The following is a 25648-nucleotide window of genomic DNA, read 5'->3' as shown; positions in this document are numbered from 1 at the left end:
GTCAAAAATTGATTTGTCTAATTGAAGTTACAAAATGCTCGAATTAGTAGTATTGTCAACTGCCCAATTATGCTAGAGAGGAAGAAGGAATGTGATCAGACGGATTGCTCATCGCTGTAACATTCAAAAACTATAGTAGAAAAATTTTAGTTTTAAAATAATTTGATTAAATTCTGATCTAAATTGAATTATTAGGTACTCTGTATTATACATATGTTGCAAAAATTTTTACTTGCGTTCAAATTACAATACTTCTGACTTCTGGAAAGTCCAGAAAGCCCAGTTTACACTAGAAAAAAAAAGCACTATCCTATTCGTTTACGTCCACTACTGTATACAGTTGCGGAATTAAAATTTCGGTCAGTTTTTTTTGTCACTTTAAAATGTTTACTGTAAACTACCTTTTACTGTCATCATGACTGACATTTGACAATTAAACTTTTTTTTGTTGTTAAAATTGTTAATTAAACAATTTGTCTGTCTTAGGAAATTTATTAATTGAACTTTAATCTGCTGCCACAAATCACTATTTTTGAAAGTAAATAAGCCAAAATGACATAAACATGACAAGAGTAAAAAATGAGGTTATTAATGTAAAGGTTGTTTTAGAGTTTACATTATGCCCGAAATTTTAATTCCGCAACTTTACATAATAACACATTCATATTAAATAACACCATTAAAAGAATACATGTTTTTCCTTGTTTCTAAAGTGAATTAGACACAAAGAACCGAAAGAACATGAGTATAATTCTGCAAGTTTTAACATTAACTAAAACGTTTTCTTATATCAAAGAGAAAAACATAAGCTGCGTATAGTGCGCTTTATCGAAATTGTGATTATAATTTCACTGTCCCACACTACCGCCTTTAGACAAAAGGGGATGACGTACTTTATATTTTTTGGGTGCCGAATGCTAAATTGAAACCCTTGGTTTACTTTTTGTTGAAAAGATTTTGAGAATATCATAACACAAGTTCTGAATATATTGCCTTTCCGAGCTTTTATAAGCATTTTCCCGTTCGGGGTTAAAAATAGGTCGGTGAACTTAAATTTAGTTAATATTAACTAACTATTATCAATTTCTACAAATCTTGTAAACCTTTATCTTTAAGGACAAAATTCGGAAAAATTGGCTGACATGTATGAATGTTGTGGTCATGCAAACTCTTTTGGTGAGAAATTGAAAGTTTAGTTGGGCCAGCCAGTATAATATACCGGCTATACCTATATTATAGACTCCTACTTGCATTTGGGTAAAGGAATTTGATTTTAGTTGTAATAATTCTAACAGTAAAGAACAATTTCTTCTAACTAGTTTATTATTTATGATTATGACCGTTGCTAGTGATGCCAAATACCTGGAGAATCCAATAAAACTTTTGTTTTTGGGAGTTTTGAGTGAACACCGTCTTATATCTTTTGCAATCGTTGTTATTTCTCAAAATTATACTTTAGTGGGTCTCATTATTGTCAAAGAGGTAAATACATATTTACAACTTAAATCAGGTCCCCTTAGTTTAGTTATTACCGACAATCTGGTAAAATAAATGGCCGTAACATATATATGTACTTTTAACATTTGCTGACACTTATATTGTTCCGTAATAGTAAACTATGGTTGTAACAATGTACTCTACTGTTATACCATTTATCAGAAACATTCCAACAAATTACAGTAGCAATACTAAGTTGCATTTGTAAGTATTTTTATATTCTGCGCCTGAATAAAAGCTTATGTCGATACCAAAACCGATGCTTTAATGAACTGTTTCAACATCAATTCGGGTGCTGAAATAGACTAGTACAATTTACTGTCTAGAGGTGGTAATGATGATTTTCAGCGCCGTTTTGAGCGTTTCTCTTTTTCAGGTGGTGTGCATGAAATATTTGCAATATTGATTGTTAATTCAACAAAATTCTGTAAAAATACTTGAGACTTGACACTTCGAAAATCGAACTTTCAAACTTTGTGACATTTCTTACCAACCACAACCTTATTAGAGCAAGTTCCTAAATTTTGAAAAATTGACTTTTATGTTAAAAAAGTCCGTAAAACGCGCAAAATAAAGAAAATACCATAAAAAAACTTGTTTCATAAGTCATTTGCGTTCTTTAATATACTATTATCTACGATTATTGAATAATACGCTTGTTATTTATGTAACTATAGGTAAGTACAACATTATGCTACTCATAATTCACACTTATCATAAGCCACAGATCTGTCATTATAACAAATATAAATTTCGTAAGTAGAAAGTGTTTTATTCAAAAATATCGTAAATAAAACTTTGTATTCTATACTCGCAACGATGAATCCAAAAATTCACTTTTTACATTGATATGTAGCTGCCCTTATTTTATTGGTAGGTATGTTCTTATTTTATTATTATTTTATTTAAGTAGTCATCATCAGGAGTGACGCCAATTGACATTTCGCCCTTTCGTAATATTTCGGTATACACTTCTATTTATTATTATTATAGAAACGAGGACATAAAATTACATTCATTACCCATTTTCAATCAACAGAATTGAAGAGAACTAGAATCGCAATCAAATTAGAATAAAATGATAATTCTTCTTAAGTTTAAAAACCAGTACATTTTTAAATAAATACGTTAAATATGGTAGTCATATACAGGGTTATTCATAAATATGAAGCAATATTTGAACCTCAAAAATGACCTATAAAATGATGTTAATTTAAATAATAACTCGTGTCCTATCTCTACTGATAAGAATTTTACAGCCCTCGGAATGTGGGTATGGAAATTTGATTTTTTTGTAATATCTTTGGAACTATTTGACCAAATATTATAAAATTTGGAACATTTACCTGTAACAACATACCCTTTGAATTTGTAATCACGAAAACCGGATACATCCACTCAATTTCCGGTTCCAGCAGTTGCAGGTCACATTTTCTGTGTTTTTCCATTTTTTTACTCTCTTAACACCAATTTTTTATTGCCCAAATAGATAGATTAATCAATTTCGAATAAAAAACGCATAACCTTTAATACCCCTAAAATGGAGCGTTTCAAAGATATTTTAATTTAAACTGAGGACTGCACAACGCTGAAATCAAAAAATAGGGATTTTGAATAAGGGGTATCCACGGCAACCAATGACCATGGTCACATAAATCCCTGCCAGGCATCTGTTAACTTTGTCGATAAATTTTTGTGAATTTTTTATGAATTAAATGCTACGAGATCCATTTGAATTTATTCTAAGTTATGTTTGGAGTCTGAGGTAAACTCTTTTATTAAATATTTTCGATTAATTGTCTAATAATCGTCCAATGTCAAAGTTGACAGATGCCTGACAGCGATTAGTGAGACCATGGTCATTTGTTACCGTGGATATCATCCATTCAAAATCCCTACTTTTTGGTTTCAGCGTTGTGCAGTCCTCAGTTTGAATTAAAATATCTTTAAAACGGTCCATTTTAGGAGTATTAAAGGTTATGCGTTTTTTAATAGAAATTGATTGGACAATAAAAAATTGGTGTTAAGAGAGCAAAAAAATTGAAAAACACAGAAAATGTGACCTGCAACTGCTGGAACCGGAAATTGAGTGGATGTATCCGGTTTTCGTGATTACCAGTTTAAAGGGTATGTTATCACAAGGAAATGTTCCAAATTTTATAATATTTGGTCAAATAGTTCCAAAGTTATTACAAAAAAATTAAATTTCCATACCCACATTCCGAGGACTGTAAAATTCTTATCAGTAGAGATAGGACACGAGTTATTATTTAAATTAACATCATTTTATAAGTCATTTTTGAGGTTCAAATATTGCTTCATATTTATGAATAACCCTGTATTATAACGCCTAACGAACGAAAACAAAAGAGAGCGACAACATAATTAAAAAGATAGCGTCGAAAAAAGGAAATAATTTTTGGATTAAAAAAACATGGCTTCGAGTTGGCTTCTTTAAAAGATCTCGTTTCCGTTTGCCTGTAACTGTAAATCGCTGAAACCGAAATTGTCACTGTTTGTTAGCAAGTGCGGCCGTTATTGGCATGCATTTTTACTTCATTTCTCGCAACAAAGCCCGATAAAACTCGCGTTGTATCCGCTGGCAGTAACCGTTTTCCATTACCCTTGCTCAAATATTACGATCCGTCCAGATGTTGTACCGTAATCTAATAATCATCCTAAACAGCAAAGTCAAGTGCACATCTGGGATTCTTCCCGGTGGGCGTCGCACGCACATCTGGCGGCGCGGCGGTGATTTCGGCCGGTCCGGCCCTGTTTTCTTCTCGGAATCGGCTGGGATAGTAGTGAATAGAAGCGACTAACTGACGCCAAGGAGCGGCTCTCTGCCAGACTCGGTCTTTCTTTTTGTCTTTCAATGTTTAGTTACAATGCGTCCTTATTTCGAGTGGGCCATTCCGCCACCTGCGGCCGCTTATTTCAGAAAGAGGGCGCGATTTCTTCACCCGCATCGTCCAAAAAAAAAACACAACGAAACATCTGACCACATTCCTGGCAGCTAATTTTATCGAGCATTGTGTCGGTGACAGGACGACGGACGGGCGGAATGAAGGCTCGGAACGGCCGGCGCCGCTTTGACGCCGCCGACGCTTTATATTTACATACGACGGCCGTTGTGTAGACTAAAACACACCTGGCGAGACGCTTCGAGAGGTATTTCTTCGCGACGCCCACGACGTGCCTAAAGACGCCTTCACGTTGCGATTTGGGAGAGGTGCGTTCACGCGTGCCGACATTCAGAATGTTCGGTCCAAGTCGCCCCGGCTGATAACACCTAAACTTACTTCTTTTTTTCAAAAAGTAAATATTTAAGTAATAATATTCATTCTTGGCTTTCTTAATAAATGTATTAAATTTTTTTAGCACATCCGGTGTTGCCGGAAATGCTACCAAATTTAGTTTTTCAAATGGAATATCTATGTTTTTTTTTCCCCAAACAATAATAATTGACATAAAAAAATACTGTAAACCACTATTTATTACATTTTGCGTAACACAATGCAATCAAAAAACATCTTAAATCTTAGAATTTTATAAGGAAATTGGTCGCGTAGCCTGATTTTTTATTTTAAAAGAAAGGTATGAATAAAAAAAAATGCTTGGATACAGTTTAATTGTTGGTTTGACAAGTCTAATTTGTCAGGTTTTCAGGTTTTTTAGTTTTAAGAAGCGAACCTATTTGTCTCAGTTGTTTTTCAATTCGACAAAATTTTCAACGATTTGGGTGAATTCTATTTGAATATTTTCTCTATACTGTCTTTCACCTTCCGCTCTATTCTTGTTGCACTTAAAAAACACTTCAAGCTGATCTACCAATTCGTCGTAATTAATAACAACCATTATTAAAGATCTCAATAAGATTTATTGACAAATTAGGCTTTGTCAAACTAAGAATTAAACGATATCCAAGCATATTGCTTTTTTCATGAATACCTTGACAAGTAAAATCCGCCTACGTTGCAAAATTTACAATAAAATTCAAAAATTTAAATTGTTTTCTGAGTGCATTATGTAAAGTAAAATGTAATAAATAGTGGTTTACCGTATCTTTCATGTCAATTATTTTTGTTTCGAGGAAAAAAAACGTAGGTGTTCCATTTGAAAAACTAAATTTGGTAGCATTTCCGGCTACACCGGATGTGCCAAAAAAATTTGATGCATTTACCAAAAAAACTAGGAATGAATAGTATTATTTGAAAATTTAGTTTTTGAAAAAAAAATTAAGTTTAGGTGTTATCGGCCGGGGCGACTTGGACCGAACACCCTGCATAGACTCACCCGTGAAATTTGACGATTTTGACACCAGAATGTGGGTAGAAAGCCGAGGATAATTAATGAAATGTCTAAAATTTAAATTAATCATTTACCTTGACTACATAAGAAGCCAAGAATTGTCGACCTGTGATGCGAATTACAAAATCTTATAATTTTATATTGATCCAAATCACTAGTTAATAATAAATTGCAGAAAGTGTTAATAGGGTCAAAATACTTTTTATGTACAAGAATAACATGATCATTAGCCATATACGGGGACGTGTAGTAAATCATTGTCCTATAATTAACAACTCCAACACCTGCTCAAATGTGAATATTATCTATTGTCAAAAATAACTAAATCATCCTCAGCTTTTGGTTAAAAGTTAATAATAATGTTAATTGTAAAAAAGTAGCCACCTACGAGTTACTCAACTGATTTATGCGTTTTCTAAGCATCTCGTGTGAATCAAATTTGATCTACAGCAGAATTCAGATTTTGGTTTCAAGCTTTTTTTTTGAAAAAAACAGAACTGTCAATTTTCATACTATCATGCAGAAACCTTAGTTCTTATTTTCCGATGTCGGATTTAATTTATTGTTGAATTTGCTAGTTTATTAAAAGTTTTTTACACCATAAGACACAAATTGGTGATTTTTTCAGCAGGTATCTGTTCAGTCTTACAAGATCTGCCGTTTCCTGTAACTAAATTCAAGATTACATAATCGGAACAGCCAAAAATTTAATCCAAAATCTAATTTTTGAAGAACTATATCTCCTGAAAAAAAGCTCAAACATTTTTTTGTCATGGGAACTTTTAACTCAGTTGGATGTCCTTTATCACCACCCAAGAGATGGTCTAACACTTTTGAATCACCCTGTATAATATCAACAATTTTATTCTATTCGTGTATTTTGATATAATGCCTAATCAGAGTTTTGGATTTTGTTGTTTATTTTTTATTTGCATTTTGACAATGAAGGACTTATTTGTTCATGAACAATGGTAAATTTCTTTCAAAACAGAACTCTTTCAAGGTAGTGGTTTTCCAAATTTATGGTATTGGTAATAAACTCGACTCGTGACCATTGTTGAGGCTTGAAAAGCTGATTAGAAATTTCCAAGACCGGAATCCCCATTAGGTTTCTTTGTTTCGTAGATTTATTACTATTACATCTTAACGTAATGGTAGCCTTGAAGAGTCACACAAAAATTATTTTTAACTCATTTGGCGATAATCTCCGACAATAATTGCATTAGATTATTCTAGTTTGCCAACTTATTAATCTCTAAATCATAGGCTTCCTCCAAAAAAATTAAACTATACAGTGATTTTAAAATTTTTGCAAATATTTTAACATAGTATTATAACATATAATAGAGTTCAAAAGAAATCAAAATAACTCAAATGTCTTATCCGAATGTTTATAGTAAGGTAATTTGAGTTATTTTTACTTCTATTTTACTACAATCTCTCTACAACATCAAATTTGTGTCTATTCAAAAAATGTCAATGTACTTAAGCCACGCTTTATTGTCATTGTGATTGACGTTTGAAACTATACTTAATTTGAAAGTTTCAGTTGAAATTTATTTTTCGCGTGATTTTCCAATACAATAATGCCAGCAATACGTGTTTTTATATAAGTTCAATATACTATTTTGATTTGTTGTCATTTTTTTTCTCTAGCTGTCAGGATAGAAATTACAAAAACCGAAAGTATTAGAAAGGTTAGTTGCATAAGGCCCGTTTTACATTTTTATACCAGTCGAATGACAAACTGAAAAATTCCGTGGCCGCAATTGTATCATCTGTTAAAATATTTGCACATACTTTAAAATCACCCCGTACTGAAAATTATTATTATTGTTCATGATAGAATAACAGTTTTTACCTCGTTTTCTGTTGGACTTTTTTTCAGAAATAGATTTCTTATGGTACAGTGTTGATATTATGTGGTTGAATTTTTTTGATAAGTTGCTACTTTAAAATTTGGCAGATAAAACTGACCAGCTGTATAACAATATAATATTTATGGTAAAGTTGCGCTTTTGTTTCACAAGACGACCAAAATATTTAAAACGTGAAATTGTCGATTTATGCACGTGGGAAACGATTACAAATCGAAATTTCCACCATAAAACCGTTCGTTATTCACTTCTATGTTTACTCCTACGTTATTAGTTTATTTACCAAAACAACAAACTAGCAACATCTTGCACGCAATAAAAAAGTTCCAAACTTGAGGAAAGTAGCATTATTGCCAGGTGAAAGTCGCATCAAAACACCTGTTTCAAGCCAAATGGTAATAATAGACAAAAGAGGAGTTAATTACCCGTCAATCAATGAGTTTCAACAACAGGTAAAGTTTCGAGGAAGCAAACGACTCGTAAAATACCCTGAATAATTATTCTGGGCCATTGGCACCCAAACAAACTTTATTTATGATTACAGGTAAAGCCATAGTTGTAAAAATAAAGTGGTTGGTGGTGAGCCGCACGTGGCCGTTCCCATTATTAGCACCAAAGGGTCACGAAACTTCCTCGACTAAACTGTCACTGCAATTAGGGTTCTAGGAAAAATCACTTTTCAGACACATGTGGCAAATCCTCTTTGTTTGAATTTTCGAGGCCAAGCGGCGCCAAAATCCCGTCAAAATTTTACGATTTTATGTGTTAATTGATCATAAATCAGCCAAATTGCGTCATGCAGTTTTCCTTCTAACGTCATTGATTATTTTCAAAGGATAATTGAAGGAAAACGGCACTCTACCTGTTCGGTGCTATTTTTGATCTGGTGGTTTTGTGAATCATTGTGACGTCAGTCTCGTATACCATGTGGTCATATTATCCTCAACAAATTGAAAACAAATCTGTAAAACTATAGATATATGCACGTGTGGTGGGCGGAGAGGAGGCAAAGCACAGATGCCATGTCGTAAATCAGCAAACTGGAGACAGAAAAGCGCTGCTTGCACCAATAGTACAACGATTTGGACGGTTGTCAATACTGTGGACGAGACACCCAATTGCGCCACGCGGAAATGTGCTATTTACAAAATTAATGTAAACGAGAAAATTAACTGGGTTTTTGGTAAAAAAATCCTATTTCTACAAATGTGTAAAATATTACAAAATGTATGAAACAGGTTTACTTTTTAACCTGTTACTTTGACTATTGATGTAATTTATCTCAGAAAAACAATTAAACCCAGTCAAGTCTTTATTATAATGTATCGTGTATATCAAGCTTCTATACCTTCTGACTTTTCTATCTGCCAAAGACAATATGGCATTTGAGCTTTGGAGGTGCTATCTGCGTCAAAAAATGGAAACACCAACATAAATCAAGTATTCATTTTTTAAGGGTTTAACTGTAATCAAGTCTTTTTTGTCATGTTGACTGAGATAAACGTCACCAAATCAGTACCGTTTCATGGGTTCTGAAAAATGTATATTAGTATTTGAAGACACGATTGATATAATTTGTTTTCAATTTTAAATTACGCGTAATACAATAATAAATTGTGAAGAAGAGTTCATTTTTAAATTAAATCTTAAATGCTAAGCTTAAATGTTAATGAAAATGCATTATTGATCTTTGTAATGTAAATTTTTTACATGATAAATCTTAAATATGTAACCATAAATTAGCCACTTATACTTATGTTTATACAGCATGCGCCAGAACTCGCGCCCCAGAGAAAAATGTCATATAAGGTAAGATACCAGGAACATGGAAAAAATATTTAAATTTTTTTATCTTAGTTATGAGGGTTTAAAGTTTGCACTTTGACTCTATTTATTTCTGTTAGAAAAATAATTTTCCAGGTTTTTTTGCTATAGGCTATTAAAAGAGGAAACAAGGAAGCTGTATCCTAAGTTGTAACTCTGTTCAATGTTATTTGTGGCTTTTATTGGCAAAATTTTTGTCCCTTTACAAAGTAATTAAAAAAAAAAACATATACAAGATCATCAGTATCATTAAATAGATATAAAAAAATGTCAAATATCAAAAAATAAATGTCAAAATTTTTTGACCGAAAGAATTTTTTAAACATTTTTTTCATGTTCCTGGTATCTAAGCTTACTTGAAAATTTTCTCTGAGGTGCGAGTTCTGGCGCACCCTGAATACAGGCTGAATATAAGCGTTTTTTTTTAATCATTTGTCTCCAGAAAATATTTATTAATATAAATTAAAGTAATATAAGAAATGTGCTCGTCTGAAAACGAAATTTTGTTTCATATTTCAGATATGCTATTTTTTGACAAAATTGCATTTTATGTATACAATTTTTTTTTTATTAAATATAAAGTAAATAGTTGTAATTCTTAAATCATAACCTTCATAAGAAAAATGGTTTTATAGTGAGTTGCCATTTAAAGAAATATTTTTTTTTGTAGAACTCAAAAACAAAAGAAAATTTTGAAAAATTTAATTCGTGATTTCATTGATTTCAAAACATCACATTTTATAGTACTTTATCATTCATCAATTAGATTTTCCAAAAAATAAATAGTTTAAGCAACATACTTTTTATTCATGGTATGTATAATGTTTCGATTTGATCAGCAATTTTCTCGATAACTATTTAACATAAAACAATTATCTTGTTTCTATATGATAAACAATTAATTTACTTTCCAACGGTACCAAACAAAAACATCAATAATTCCGAAGTTATTAACAATAAACCGTCAGCGTATCGAAAATCGCCAAAAATTTCGACCAAAATCTAAAAAACTAAAAACTTTAAAATTGAACCATTTGCACTCTTGGGGGTTCAAGAGACTTAGAAAAGTACAAAAACGTTGTAAAATGCGAGAAATAAATTTTTGAAAAATTTCCAGCAGGTAGGTTAAAAATAATAATAAGTTTTGTATTAAAAATAAAGAAAAGACAAAAAAATATTTATTATTATAATTACTAATAAAACAAATAAACAAACCAGTTTTAAAACATGTCCATGAGTGTACTAAATTTTTTGATTTTTTTGTCAAAATGGCAACTTAACTGAAATAAAAAAAATTGAATGAAATGTAGACAGTTGTAACTTTTATTTTGAAAAGGCCATTAAAAAATATAAATTTTGCACAACTCAAAAAAAAAATTCAAAGAATTTTACACTTGAGAAACGTGCGCATTTTTATAGTACTTATTATTTGTCAATAAGTTCCATATTTTATTTTCACCTGGCATAGTTTTTAGTTTTCAAATTTGTTATCTACATTCTAAGCAATTGGTGTGATGTTTATGAGACTCTTTATAAAGGGCCTACATTAGAAACTTTTTAACTTCTAATGCAGATAGGAATTTAAAATTTTGTACACATCCCAAATCGACCAGTATGACAACCTGAGCTAAAGTAGCTATGTCTAATGAATTTTTCACAATATCAAAAGAAGTTACTATAACTTGAAAATGATCAAACATACAGGGTTATTCATAAATATGAAGCAATATTTGAACCTCAAAAATGACCTATAAAATGATGTTAATTTAAATAATAACTCGTGTCCTATCTCTACTGAGCAGCCCTCGGAATGTGGGTATGGAAATTTGATTTTTTTGTAATAACTTCGGAACCATTTGACCAAATATTATAAAATTTGGAACATTTCCCTGTGACAACATACCCTTGAACTGATAATCACGAAAACCGGATACATCCACTCAATTTCCGGTTCCAGCAGTTGCTGTTCACATTTTCTGTGTTTTTCTATTTTTTTGCTCCCTTAACACCAATTTTTGATTGCCCAAATCGATAGAGTAATCAATTTTCATTAAAAAACGTATAACCTTTAATACTCCTAAAATAGACCGTTTCAAAGATATGTTAATTTAAACTGAGGACTGCACAACGCTGAAACCAAAAAGTAGGGATTTTGAATGGATGATATCCACGGTAACAAATGACCATGGTCTCACTAATCGCTGTCAGGCATCTGTCAACTTTGACATTGGACGATTATTAGAAATTAATCGAAAATATTTAATAAAAGAGTTTACCTCAGATTCCAAACATAACTTAGAATAAATCCCAATGGATCACGTAGCATTTAATTCATAAAAAATTCACAAAAATTTATTGTCAAAGTTGGCAGGGATTTATGTGACCATGGTCATTGGTTGCCGTGGATACCACTTATTCAAAATCCCTATTTTTTTATTTCAGCGTTGTGCAGTCCTCAGTTTAAATTAAAATATCTTTGAAACGGTCCATTTTAGGGGTATTAAAGATTATGCGTTTTTTATTCGAAATTGATTACTCTATCGATTTGGGCAATAAAAAATTGGTGTTAAGAGAGCAAAAAAATGGAAAAACACAGAAAATGTGACCTGCAACTGCTGGAACCGAAAATTGAGTAGATGTATCCGGTTTTCGTGATTACCACTTCAAAAGGTATGTTGTCACAAGGAAATGTTCCAAATTTTATAATATTTGGTCAAATAGTTCCAAAGTTATTACAAAAAATCAAATTTCCATACCCACATTCCGAGGGCTGTAAAATTCTTATCAATAGAGATAGGACACGAGTTATTATTTAAATTAACATCATTTTATAGATCATTTTTGAGGTTCAAATATTGCTTCATATATATGAATAACCCTGTAGGTATAGGGAATGTTAATACAGATCGAAACAGAACCTAAGGTTTAGCCGGAGTTTAAAAGAACCAAAGTGATGCGATAATTATTGTGGGGTGTGTATTTTAAAAGATTTAGTATTAACAATATGTATAAAACTAAAACTTTGATAGTTGGTAAAGAGGGCTTTACACTATCCTCTATCGTTTCGTATGTACTCGTATTTGACTCTACATCTTGTTTAAAACCTACCACTTTTCATATACATGATGATTCAGGATTCGCGCCTCAGATGTTAATGTCAAGTAAGTTAAGATACCAGGAACATAGAACAAATGTTTAAAAAATTATCAATAAAAATTTAGAAATTATGGGGGTTCAAATTTTGACGTTTGACTCTACCTCTGTTGGCAAAACAATTTGACATGTTTTTTTTTGCTGCAGGCTTTTATATGAGGAAAGAAAGAAGCTGCATCCTGAATTGTAATTACATATTAAACATTTTTTTCATGTTCGTGGTTTGAAATTTTTTTCTGGGGCGCGAGTTCACACACACTCTTTTGGTGAGTTTCTACAAAAACGTAGTGGTTACAAAATATTTTAAACTGAATTGACAGTAAGTGGCAATTGCTACAATTGTTACCATAGATATTGCTACTTAGTAACTGTTAATTGACAGTTACTAAGTGGCAATTGCTATTAATAGTAGGTATACCGGGTATTTTAAAAGTCAATGAAGATAATTCAATTCAATTCAATTCAATTGAAAAAAAATTGCCACTATTACGTTTTCGCAGAGGTTGCAATGATAATATTTTTGTATAAATTTGATAGAGCTTTATAGAATTATGCCCTTTTGAGCGCTTGTCGCAATTGTCCTTCTCTTTTTCTCTCTCGTTTCGCGTCCTTGTCTCGTGTCTTTCTATTCCGTGGTGCAAACGATCGTCGGTGGCCTCTGACGGGCGACCATCTGGCCGGTGGCATTCCTCTGTTGTAGCACTACTTGTGCGGTATTATTTATGGCGCGACTCTGGCGCCAGCTGGCCACGGTCACTGATCCAGCCAGTGGCGCACAGCATCCTCAGCCCCATCTTTTCACACCCACGAAAATCTTATCTCCCTTTGTATAGATATTTCGACAAAGTCAGAGGCGGCGACAGGTGTTGCACCGTCACAAATTCCACGTTAATTGAAAACAAAGCGACCGTTTAAACTAATTTTAGAACGCGTTTGTATCAATGCGCGTTTTATGGCGCACAGCTGGACGCTAAAATAATATCCCAGGATTCCCCCGGATAAGAAAACATGCACATGTGGATAGGATTATAAAGTGTCGCTGTCATTTTGGATTTCTTTTTTTACCAGGTTTAAACGATATGAGAACTTGTTTACATAACTTCGGGTTTCGAGTGGCAAAAGGCGAGTTTTAAAATCGATAATGAGAAATGTCAATGGTGTGACAGGTGTCAAGTTGCGCTGGCAATAAGTAAATAAAAGTAAAACAACTGGCGACAGGTGGGGTTTACAAGTGGGGAAAAATTATTATTGATAGCATCAGGGAAAGTGGAAGACAAATACAAATAATTCGGTTATTATTGGAATAGTTATTTTAGTTTTCAATTTATTGTCATTGAAGTAACGGGTACTTTTACGACAAATATCGTAAAAGTGACCCTCAAAGTTAAATAGCAATTCGGCCAAATTATTGAATTACGTATTTCTCGAGTAAAACCGTAAACAACTTCACTGACAGGACGTCCCGTTGACAAATACAATTAATTTCCGGTCATAGCGGAACGTCAGAGACACGCATAGAAATTTGGGAAATGGGGATTTGAAATGATTTACATCGTTTATTGTTTCCGTATTATTGCCGATTTAGTTATGAAAGTATATTATATGATGAATCCGCCATTTTGAATTAAAAGTCTATGAAAGGCAACAAAACAAAAGTATCCATGGTGATACGTTGCTAATTATTGACACTTTGATTCAAAATGGTGAGCAAAACTACTAATTACAATTGCGGACACGGAATTTTGGACATTAAATTTATGTCATTTCACAAAATGTCAGTCTAAGCCATGCTTTATTGTCATTACGATTGACGTTTGAAACTGGAATTTCAAAGTTTCAGTTGTTTATTTTTGGAGATGATTTTCCGAAACAATAATGTCAGCAATATGTGTTTTTATATAAGATCAATAAATTATTTTGACTTGTCATTTTTTCTCTATGGGTCAGGATGAAAATTACAAAACCCAAAAGTAAGATTACTTGCATTTTTAAGCTAAATTGATGTGCAAACCTCTAGTTAAAATCTCGAATTGCGACTAAAAATGAATTCAAATGATATTAATTCTGCTATTTTAAAATACGGTTTGAATACTTTGAATCTTGACATTTTTTGAAATTTTCAATTTTTTGGGGCAAAGGTACAGAATTTTTTTGTAAAATAATTTAGAATTTCCTGTTCTGCTTACACTGCTTCAAGGGCGGATCCAGGGGAGGGAGCCCCCCCCCCCCCAAACTTGCCACCAAAAGCTTCAATTTTTTAAATTTAAATTTTAATATAAAAATCTTATGACCTAAAGTTTTTGAAATATTAGAATTCTTTTTAAATCACACTTATTAATACAAATCATACATATACCTACCGAGAGATCGAAATAATTTGTAATCATTTTTGGATCCGAAAACGTACAGTTCGGAATTAAAATTTCGGGCAGTACTGTCATTTTCATAATGTAAACTCTAAAACAACCTTTATATTAATAACCTCATTTTTTACTCTTGTCATATTTATGTCATTTTGACTTATTTACTTTCAAAAATAGTGATTTGTGGCATAATAACGGGTAGGCAGCAGATCTTAATAAATTTCCTAAGACAGACAAATTGTTTAAATAACAAATTTAACAACAAATAAAAATAAATTTAATTGTCAAATGTCAGTCATGATGATAGTAAAAGGTATTTTACAGTGAACTTTTTAAAGTGACAGAAAAATAGGTACTGCCCGAATTTTTAATTCCACAACTGTACGTATGTCTGTTTTTGAACTAACTGCACGTGAAACGTCAAATAAAATGACAAGTCGAAAGCGGCAAAATGGACTGGAATTAGTCGCCGACGTATAATAATAAGAGCGTCCTTTTTTGAAGGTAAATCATAAATTTAGTTATCTTTTTAATCATGAGATTTTACCTTTTCACTTGTCATTTTATTTGACGTTTCACAGACATAGGCACAGGACATACGTTTTCGGATACAAGGACAAATTATCTTGATCTCTCGATACAACTTCCTTAGTTTTTACTAATTTAAAAAGAAATCATCAATTGTTATTTTCTTTGGGCCACATCTTAGGTATTTCATTAAATTAAGTTTATATCTCTTTGAATAATGAACTTTACCAACTCGCTAGAACACCTTATACACAATTTTCAACTTGTTTTAAAATTCTACACTTTTTGGTTTTTGGGTAATGACGGCAGCGACATTTTTTTTAATGGAAACCCCTATTTTTTTAGCGAATTCGATAGATAATTGTCGAAATGGCAACACCAAAATATTATGTATTACATAGTTAAAAAAAATTATCCAAAAAGTGAAATACTATCAATAAAAAACAAAGAAACAATTTTAAATCAAGTTAAAAATTTTGTATTTTTTAAAAAGAAAATTGACCTGTTCGAGCATTTTTCCAAAATAAAATATTTTCAGTTTTAATAAATAAGATTATTCTATAATTTTGCCGCTCACTGTATACCCTCATCATTTAAAATTTTTTTAGATAGCCCCCCACCCAAAATTAATTCCTGGATCCGCCCCTGCACTGCTTACTGTTTTCAGCTTTCTACATATGTATTTATAAAATTATTCCCAACAAATATGAGCAGTATTTTAACAAACGACCGATTTTTACACTAACAGCAAAATTGCACATTCTAGTTGTAGTAAGTGTGACTAGGAACATTAAAAACAGGTGCTTTTACAAATGACACTTATTATGACTCTATTATTGCCAACATATGAAAATCTTAAGATCCTTTAGCAGGAAGATGAGAAATCTGACAACAAACAGGTGTTTCCCCAGACTGGTTATAAAATATGCCGGGAACATAAAATCTGACAGAAGCCGTTTTAGTCATAATTTTTACGCTTCGTGTCAACATAAAAAATTTTACGAAAACAATAATTGACGCATTTGACAGCTAATTGTTAGTCGCAAGGTCTGAATTAATTAATTAAACCATAATCCAAACTAAAAACTTGAAAAACCGGTACTTACCGGTGCTTTCCTCGGCGTATTGACAAACTGACTACCAACCAAATAAAAATAAATGTTCAATGCGAAGCGGAACTGATAATAATTACATTAACACATGAATAATTTAATTCGCTGCGAAGGAGATTTTCACAAGTAAGTGCGGTGATAAGATAATGACAATTAATAAAATGTAACAGTTGTACACGCCTACTAACATGTGATAAACTGAAGCGGAAGATACAGGTGCTTCCTGCTAACACCGGTGCAAAAATTAAAAGTGGGCCAATTCCTGCGACCATCTGACACACAATAATAAGGATAATAAAAAGGAAGTTCAAGCGACAACTGGCAATGGCGAGCCATGAAGAGCCGTTATGTATTGACCGCTGTAATAAAAGAAAAGGCAATCACTTCTAGCCGATTTTATTCATGTAATTCAATAAAACTAAAACGAATTTATTGTTGGTGATTTAATAAATCTAGTCCTGCTGACAACCCGTTAAAACTAATTGAATTGTCTCAGCACTGAATTAAAAAAGCGATTTTTTCGTTAAGTAACAGTACAATTATCTAATTGGTAATTATATATAGCAAGTACGCGGCCCAAGGTCGTTTCTTGACGACACTTTCTAATGAATCCAGTGCTGGCGCCTCGACTTTTCCAAAACTGTTAATTATAAGGATTTGTTCGGCGTTAAATGACCTCCGCCCCGTTCCGCTAAAATCGTTCAGGTCTTCGATTAGGCCCTCTTTATAATCTCTCCGGCGCGCACCTGCTGCCAGAAGCATGCATTCCAAACCCAGCAAGACTGTTACTTCTCACACTAACAGCGGCGAGACAGCTGGCGCCAACATAGGGCGCCCACACCCCTCCTATTCACATTTACTACACAACATTTCATGTCAACTTAGTATAGTTTGGAGCTCCAGCAAGTGCACATCGCCGATGCTTCTGGTAATATGATGACGAACGGAAGCGCGCGAGCCGGCCTCCAACCCCCAGAGATGCTCGACTTCTTCGAGGAGGTGCACTCGCCCACCGACTCCAGCGAGGACAGTGTCGAGGTGAAAATCTCCCCGATCTCCTGCCGGAATAAGCGCAAATGCGCCGAACCCCGGAAAGTGCCGGAAACCTTCTCCGGACCTTTGAAAAAACGCATGTGCTTGAAAGTGAAAGCGGAGAGTGAGGCGCCCTTCAGGCCGTGGAGCCCCAAGACTTTCGTCGCGCCGGCCGCCCCCGCGGGGTACTTCCGGCCCCCGTCGCCGGTCAAGGACGAGCCAGTGGCCCTAGTGAAGAAACGCGAGGAGGCCCCTCCGAGGGTCCCAGTGCACCCCCCGGCCGTGCTGAGCGATGTTGACACCGAGAGGATCATCCAGAGCTCCGCGGATGCATTCCCCGGGTTGGTGCAGCCCCGTCGGGAGCAGAGAAATTACAAGAATATGACTCGCGAGCGGAGAATTGAAGCCAATGCGAGGGAGAGGACGCGAGTGCATACCATTAGTGCGGCGTTTGATACCCTTAGAAGGGCCATTCCGTCCTATTCGCACAACCAGAAACTGTCGAAATTGTCTGTGTTGCGCATCGCATGCTCGTATATAATGACTTTGTCGAGTATTGTGAACGGGGATGAGGGTGCCGCCGCGGACTGTGTTGATCTCGTGACGAAAACGATCCAAAGGGAAGGGAAACTCCGGAAGAAGAAAGACGACAATGACTGAAGTTCCTAATTTGTTGCCATTATTTGTACTTATGTAAATAGTCTTTATTTATTTCAACAAGAGTTACTTTATAAATTGAGTTTTATTTCAACCTTGGAACAGGTGCAGAAAAGAAAGTTTCAAACTGAAAAAAAGCCGTTTGTTAGATTCAACGAGAAAGTGTAGGTGGAATAACGAGTGAAATATTTAATTATTATCAAAAGTTGTGTGTGTTATGTACTTATGTTTATGCACATCATCATTGCATTTTTTGGAAGTGTCTGAAACTGAGATCCAATTACTTAACTCGTTTTTATTTCTTATTTATGCGACGAAAAATGTTACATCGCGAAAAATTGCAATAAAATATTCCAAAAGACTTACTCAACTGTTGTAAACATTGAATCATTTTAATATAAGTCGTACAGGTCAGGGACCAATATTTATTTGCAATAACGCGAAAACAACAGAGAAGTGAATTTTTTTAATAAATGTTTTCATTTTACGGCTGAATTATTTCTGTGTTCAAAAATTACTTTATTAAGGAGTCAATTTTGCGTGTTACTGAACCTAGATATCAATAAAAAAATATAAACATTTTAATTGCTACAGAAAAATCCGTGTTTAGTCTAATAATGAACAGAAAGGAAGAAAACTCTTCAAAATAGAAACACATTTAAACAAACATCGGGAAAGTGTTTCCAGTGTAAATATTAGTAATTGTATGTAAATTATATTGAACAATGAACAATAATTAAATATTAACAAAAACATTCATTTAGAATTTATTGTGCAGGCAACCAACAATACACCACTGTTTGCCTAATGTATTTTCAGATAATTCTGAACTGTGATTCTAAACAAATTAATTCAAAACATTTAGATTTAATTAATAGAACATTATTGAAAAATGTGTTTTGGAAAAAACTTTACTAATTAAATGCAAGCGTCAAAAATTTGGTAAGGTATGTGCCTAATTCGTCAAGACGATCAACGAAGAATTTATAATAATTAAGATCACATTTAATTAAAAAAAACATTCATGCCACAGTTTATGTTAAACCAATATCAGTTTTTTTGAGAGTATAATAAATGACAACGTAACAAGTGTCTGCGTAAAAACGTGGTCAAGAGTACTGTGAATATTTCGTTAACGTATATTCTGGCTATTTTTAATAAAATGTCAAATTATTTCAGGGATATCATAGAGGGTAAGCAGAACGATGTAATGATGTTACCGAGAAAGTTGTTAATACTAATTTTTAGTTTGTGTTACAAAAAATGGTTTTAATCAATATCTATCACAGGAGAGGTGTTGAAAAAGTGGTAAATTTGACAGATACTGACATAGAAATCAAAATTGAAGACGTACGTTTACAAAGTTTTCAGAGCACTCTTGGCCACGTTTTTATTTAATAATTTTTATTCAGTAAGTAGCCTTGACCCACTTATAATCTGCCTACCTATCAATTAATATTTATTTTTAAATTTAATTTTCTAAAATTGTTTTTATAAACGACAAATATTATTAAAAACTAATAATTAATAACTCTTGTAATACAGAAAGTTAGTCAAGTACTATCCCGGCGCATCCACCATTTATGACGTATTTTTAATGGCAAACATTATTTTTTTCCACAGTAATATAATAATATCGAATATAGGTTTAATAGTACATTACAAGCGAGGTGGTAAATATGGCATTACCCCGAGTGCTTATGTATACGATCGAGAGGCGCCAGCCTCGTGATCGGATAAAGCACAAGGGGTAATGCCATTACCACCGAGGTTTTGTATGCTATTTTATTCACAATCATATTATTTTCAGTCAAAAATTTGAGTAAAATAAAATTCTAACAATCCAAACGTGGTAGGCCATCCAAATGACGTTTGATTTTTGACATTTCAGAAATGTCAAAGAAAATATTGAAATAATGTGTAAATCTGATTTAAAGTCGTCGAAATGGAGCAATGTACTCTCCCAGAATTAAGAGAAACTGCTACAAAAGCAATTGAATACTAATTTAACGAAATATTATGCGTAACTTGACAATCTGAAAGAAAAAATTTCCAGTATTTTCGTAATTTTAACGTTGGCAATCCTGCATATTACCACCCAAGAGGAGTAACATTTTGTTACTCTTCATGAGAAATAATGACATGTTTCCCAACCTTAAAAAGGTTAGTAATCGGCATATTACATTAGTGATTGTGAATAAACATTAATTTCAACCAAATTTTAACGGCCATTTTAAAAATGTAATGGTGTGACTTACACTCCCTTGGATTACAACTTTTTATTGGTAGAAATCATGTAAGGGCGGGACATTAATCAAGTTATATAGACTATAGTAAATTTAACAATGAATTAACTCCGACAATCCGACATCAGAAAAAAAAAGAACTAGGATGCTTACATGATATTAGAGGAGTATTCCGTCAATTCAAAGACGTTTACGTAAACGTTTTATTTTTTAATTTCTTAGCAACGGCCATTTGTCGTAATATGTTAAACTTTTTTACGGTTTGCACAAACTCTCTAATATAAAAATTAATAGTTCTGTTTCTTTTCTCAAAAAAAGCTTGAAAAATATGTTGTGTTTAGCTGAAAGCCTTCTACATATCACCATTCGAGAATCGGTCCCACATTTTTAAATGACCCTGTATAATAACGTATTTTGTCCATTTTGACAATTTTTTTTATAACAATTTCTGAATTTAGTAAAACTTCTAACACACAAGTTGTGTAGTCTAAAAATCTGGGTCAATTAAATTTTTACTCCCCAACGATCGCTAGAATTTAAACAATTTTTAAACTGTCTTAAAATTCTTCGTGTTTTTTATATCTAGCTGTAAAACATTGCATTTTTATAAAATACATACGAGTACAATGGCAAATAGTATTAAAAAAAATAAAATAAGTTTAGTTTAAAACTTAGTTTTCTCTACATCTTTTTATTATTTTAAAAAACATCAGTCGTATTTTTTTGATTTGAAGTATAAATAAAACTGAATAAAATTTGGTAGATTTCTTTCAAATTGAAAAAAGAGTAACATCAGATGAAAGACGACACAGGTGTATTATTCGAATTTTGTAAAACAAAACAAGCGTCTTTCTTTTATCTATTTATCCAGATAATAACATCCTAAATTCAATACTCAGGAGAAGTCTTAAATTATATAATAAAACTTGACGAAATAAAAGATATTGGTTTTCCCGGCGCATCCACCATTTTACAACGACAAATTTAACCTTGATGTATCCTCATTTGGACACATCTTTATTAATTCAAGGCGCTTAACTCCTAGTAACTTTTAAAGAAAAATCTTAAACGTAATTACCAAACTTCGTTTATTATTATAGGTTTAGGTCTACATTTAACGTATTTTTAAATTAACTTTCTATTATATAATCTCTTGTTAGCTATCCAAATTATTAGTATTCATACAGTTATCATGACAGAACTGAAATATTTTAAAGGAATTGTTTTTATCCTAAAATGGTCACTTTTATACCCACTTGATACTAAATCCTGGTTGAAAAAATGTTTATATTTTATTTGGGCATTATTTTACGTATTATCGTTTATTTTAACGATTATTCAATGCTCGATGTATTTATACAAAACACCATTTAATTTAATTGAAGAAGCTATGATCATAATGAATACTGGTATGTGTGTGAAAATATATGTAATCCGAAAAATATTTAACTTTGTAGCTATATATTTTACCTTATTTATAAATTTCACGGTACTCTACAATAAGCGCATGAAATTATCACATTTTGTTGAAGATTTTCATAAAAAATGTTTTGATGAAACAGATAACAAAATAGAAAAAATAACAATGAAGAAATCGTCGGAATTGTCTGATAAATTGGTGTTTTATTGGACTTTTAATTGCATAGCTAGCAGTTTAATGCCCACGATTGCATCACTACTTGGAGGGAATAAGTAATACTTCCGTTTAAATATATGAAATGTGTAATAATAATTATATTACAGGGATTTACCAATGGTGGTTTGGTATCCATACGACCCAAACAAAACTCCCTATTTTCTGTTAACTTACATTTGGGAAATTTTCTGTCTGAGTAATTTAGGATTAATTTACGCCGTTTTAGACATGGTTTTTCCCAGTATTGCAATAGTGTTGGGTCAACAATTTAAAATTTTGGCCAGTAATTTCAAAAATAATGTCTACAGAGCTCTTATAGATTCTGAAGTTTCGGAAACAATTGTACAAAACTTCAGAAAAAACTTGTACAAGAATTCGTTTCCGGAAGAAATTTTACACATTATGAAAACCGAAGAGTTTCAAAAAAATAACGTAAACTATTTCAAAAAGAATATCAAACACCATCAACAATTATTGCAATATTGTGACGATATTAATGATATTTTGGGTATTTTCCTCATGGGAAAAGTAACAGCGGCGATTTTTAACACACTCTTTATGGCTTTCAGTCTAATTACGGTAATGTTTGCAACTGTTTTGTGTAAATATTTTTGTAATTCCAGGCAGGTAACCGAGCTATGATTTTTGGATTGGGCTCTTATATGATTTCAACAAGCATTGAATTGTTGATTTATACATACAGTGGTCAAATCCTGACTCAGGTTTCAAGAAACTGTAATTAAAACTGTTTACGTTTTATATTTTTTCAGAATGCCGACATTGTTGGAAGCCTTTATGAAAGTCCTTGGTACATGTGCGACGTCTATTTTCAACGAACATTTCATATTGTTCAAATGCGGGCAAGTAAAATTGTGACCGTTAAAGCAGGCAATTACTTTACAATGTCCGCCTCCTCGTTTATAACAGTAAATTTGTCGATTGTTATTGCTTTTATGTGAAGTAAATTGATATTTTCAGTTCATGAAATCACTCGGATCGTATATAGCACTTCTGAAAGAGTTAACTGATAGGGGAAAATAAAATATAAACATATTCCATTTTAATTTAATTTCACACGTCGTAGAATAAAACATAAACACTGATTTATTTTTAAACTTCTTGTTAGATCTTCTAATGATGAACACAAACACAATTTAAACCCAACACACCCAACTTTTATTTTAAACACAACGCGTTTTAACCACAAAGTGGTAAACCTCCAAAAAACTTGAAAATTTTTATGTCTCTAAAGTCGCTCCTGTTTTAAGTATCTAGCAAAAAAAAGAGAACACCAAACAATGATGTTCAAATTTTGAATGAATAATATCCATGGCAACAAATGACCATGCTCACACAACAAAGTAACCATCATCTGTATGTATAATCTCTAATCTAAGTTACATAAAAGTAATACAGTTTATTTATTAATTTATTATAGGTATCTTAAAAGAATTACATATCTGGACGTACCCACCAATTAAATTATATTATTACAATTTTTTATTAATTTTGCGAATAATGCTTTTCAGCATTCAGCAGAAAACACATCAACTTTTGCAAAATAACTTTACTCCTTATTTATTTATCAATTAGTTCAAGTTTTAATTGTCCACTCTATCAAGGTAAAACCTTCCTCAACCAGCTGCCAATTTTTAGATCATAATTACACGTATAACTCTTCTTCATTAATCACACGTCTTGCATGTCAACGTTGACCCACTTTAAACTTGTCTTTAGTGCACTATTTAAAGCTTCATTTTCCACCAACGCAGACATTTGTGGTCACAATGGCAAAACTGAAGTATCTCACAGGAGCAACTTTCGTTCTAAAATGTGTAGTTATGTACCCAATTGACTCCGACAATTCAAAAATAAAAAAAGTCTTGTATGCAATTTGGGTATTTCTTTTTTTTTCAAGTTTTGTAACTGCATTTCTTCAATGTCTTGTTTTTGTTTGCGTAACTCCTTTTGATTTGGTCAAAGAAGCTATGATTTTGATGCGTTTAGGTAAGTGAGCCTCTTTTGCAAAATAGTTTAACCAAAATTTTAATTTTTGCAGTTTTCTACTCAACCACGTTTTTTTATTTTATTATTTTTTATAAAAATTGGCCAAATATGACCGCGATTATCACAAAAATCAATACAAATTTTCACGAAGTCACTGATAATATAATTGAAAGAATTTCAATGGATGAAGCGAGTGAATTTTCTGACAAAGTAGCATATGTATGGACTTCATGTATGTTCGTTTGTTCTGTAGTGCCGGTACTTCTAGCCTTAGCTAGTGGAAATTTGTAATCAAAAAATTATTTTAAATTAATAGATTCCAGAATATTTTTTTAGGGAAATGCCGTTACCAGCTTGGTTTCCATACGATTACAACAAATCTCCAATTTTTGAAATAACATATATTTGGCAAGTTTTCTGTTATATAACTTTGGCAGTTATGTATGGTACATCCGATATATTTTTTTATTGCATTACAATAGTAATTGGACAACAGTTTAAAATCTTGGCAAGTAATTTTAAAAATAATTTCTACACGACGCTCATAAAATTAGGAGTAGATGAATCCACCGTTAGGAACTTCATAGAGGATATTAAAACGCAAGAGTAAAATGTTTTAATTGTTAAAATTTTGAATTGTTAATATTTTTTTTAGCTTGCAGTCATTTTACATTAAATATAGCAACATTTTCAAAATTCTAAACAACGCAAAGTTTCACACCATGAATCTGGAATATCTGAAACGAAACATAAAACATCACAACATTTTGTTGAAATACTGCAAAGATTTAAACAAAGCATTAAACTTATTTTTATTAATTCGAGTTTCAGCAAACGTCTCCAATTTAATTTTCATCGGTTTTAATTTAATAATTGTATGTGTTTTGTTTATAAAGTTATGACTTTAATTCAATTTTTAGGCGACTGATATAACCGTAATTTTAGGTTTTTTCAATTACTATTTCTTCGCAAGTCTTGAATTGTTTACACATATTTACAGTGGCCAACTGTTGGCGGAGGTTTGTCAAACATTTTTATCACTGACTAGAGTTAATTCATATGTCGTTATACAAATTATATATTTTAGAAAACTGATTTTCTGTGGATTTTATACGAGTGCCCTTGGTATTTTTGCGATGTTACTTTTCAAAAAATGATGATTCTTGTTCAGATGAGAATAAAAAAAGCGTTTGTGACCAAAGCTGGAAATTTTTTTACGCTGCTTGCACCGACTTTCATTGTTGTGAGTAAAATATATTTTGTTTTGCATTTTGTGTTCTAACAGAAAATTCCTAAGTAGTTTCAAAGAGTTGTGTTCTCGTATATTATCGTACTGAGAGAACTGTCTCAAGAAGAAAACAATTAATCATAAAAAAGCGACTCAAATTATAAAAATTGATATGAC

General features: G+C 32.3%; 4 protein-coding genes across 4 annotated transcripts in view; 3 read left to right on the top strand and 1 right to left on the bottom strand.

The window, feature by feature from the left end:
• The window catches only part of LOC123003982 (glyoxylate reductase/hydroxypyruvate reductase-like), a 31391-nt gene extending 14602 nt beyond the window's left edge, over positions 1-16789 (bottom strand). Inside the window, exon 1 of the mRNA XM_044397075.1 lies at positions 16660-16789. The gene's annotated coding sequence lies outside the window, so the exon portion shown is untranslated. The remainder of the gene's footprint in view (positions 1-16659) is intronic.
• Positions 16790-17483: 694 nt separating this feature from the next.
• On the top strand, positions 17484-18432 carry LOC123003756 (protein atonal homolog 8). The gene has a single exon (XM_044396737.1). It carries the CDS (start codon positions 17599-17601, stop codon positions 18355-18357), a length of 759 nt encoding a protein of 252 aa, XP_044252672.1. The 5' UTR covers positions 17484-17598; the 3' UTR covers positions 18358-18432.
• A 3744-nt stretch (positions 18433-22176) lies between these two features.
• Positions 22177-23277, top strand: LOC123004093 (putative odorant receptor 85e). Its single transcript, XM_044397207.1, has 5 exons — positions 22177-22292; positions 22344-22815; positions 22860-22958; positions 23007-23162; positions 23215-23277. The coding sequence occupies exons 1-5, from the start codon at positions 22186-22188 to the stop codon at positions 23275-23277; spliced, it is 897 nt and encodes a 298-aa protein (XP_044253142.1). The 5' UTR covers positions 22177-22185.
• A 746-nt stretch (positions 23278-24023) lies between these two features.
• On the top strand, positions 24024-25648 carry LOC123004029 (odorant receptor 83a-like). Its single transcript, XM_044397133.1, has 7 exons — positions 24024-24243; positions 24329-24530; positions 24580-24849; positions 24899-25118; positions 25164-25262; positions 25331-25486; positions 25544-25648. Exons 1-7 carry the CDS (start codon positions 24024-24026, stop codon positions 25607-25609), a joined length of 1233 nt encoding a protein of 410 aa, XP_044253068.1. The 3' UTR covers positions 25610-25648.

This window comes from Tribolium madens, unplaced genomic scaffold, assembly GCF_015345945.1.
Source record: "Tribolium madens isolate multiple individuals breed KSU strain unplaced genomic scaffold, Tmad_KSU_1.1 Scaffold_1;HRSCAF=32;Tcas5.2_LG8, whole genome shotgun sequence".
In the NCBI taxonomy this organism is placed as follows: Eukaryota; Metazoa; Arthropoda; class Insecta; order Coleoptera; family Tenebrionidae; genus Tribolium; species Tribolium madens.
Note: the sequence above shows the minus strand (reverse complement) of the source record. Positions and strands in the feature narration are given on the sequence as shown.

Excerpts from the sequence above, each read along its gene's own strand:
- LOC123003756 (XM_044396737.1), top strand. The coding sequence starts at position 17,599 with ATGATGACGAACGGAAGCGCGCGAGCCGGCCTCCAACCCCCAGAGATG.
- LOC123004093 (XM_044397207.1), top strand. The coding sequence starts at position 22,186 with ATGAAGAAATCGTCGGAATTGTCTGATAAATTGGTGTTTTATTGGACT. Across the intron at positions 22,293-22,343 it reads TCACTACTTGGAGGGAATAA|GGATTTACCAATGGTGGTTT; the intron begins GTAATACTTCCG and ends ATTATATTACAG. Across the intron at positions 23,163-23,214 it reads CCGCCTCCTCGTTTATAACA|TTCATGAAATCACTCGGATC; the intron begins GTAAATTTGTCG and ends TGATATTTTCAG.
- LOC123004029 (XM_044397133.1), top strand. The coding sequence starts at position 24,024 with ATGGCAAAACTGAAGTATCTCACAGGAGCAACTTTCGTTCTAAAATGT. Across the intron at positions 24,850-24,898 it reads GAGGATATTAAAACGCAAGA|CTTGCAGTCATTTTACATTA; the intron begins GTAAAATGTTTT and ends TATTTTTTTTAG. Across the intron at positions 25,487-25,543 it reads TTGCACCGACTTTCATTGTT|TTTCAAAGAGTTGTGTTCTC; the intron begins GTGAGTAAAATA and ends ATTCCTAAGTAG.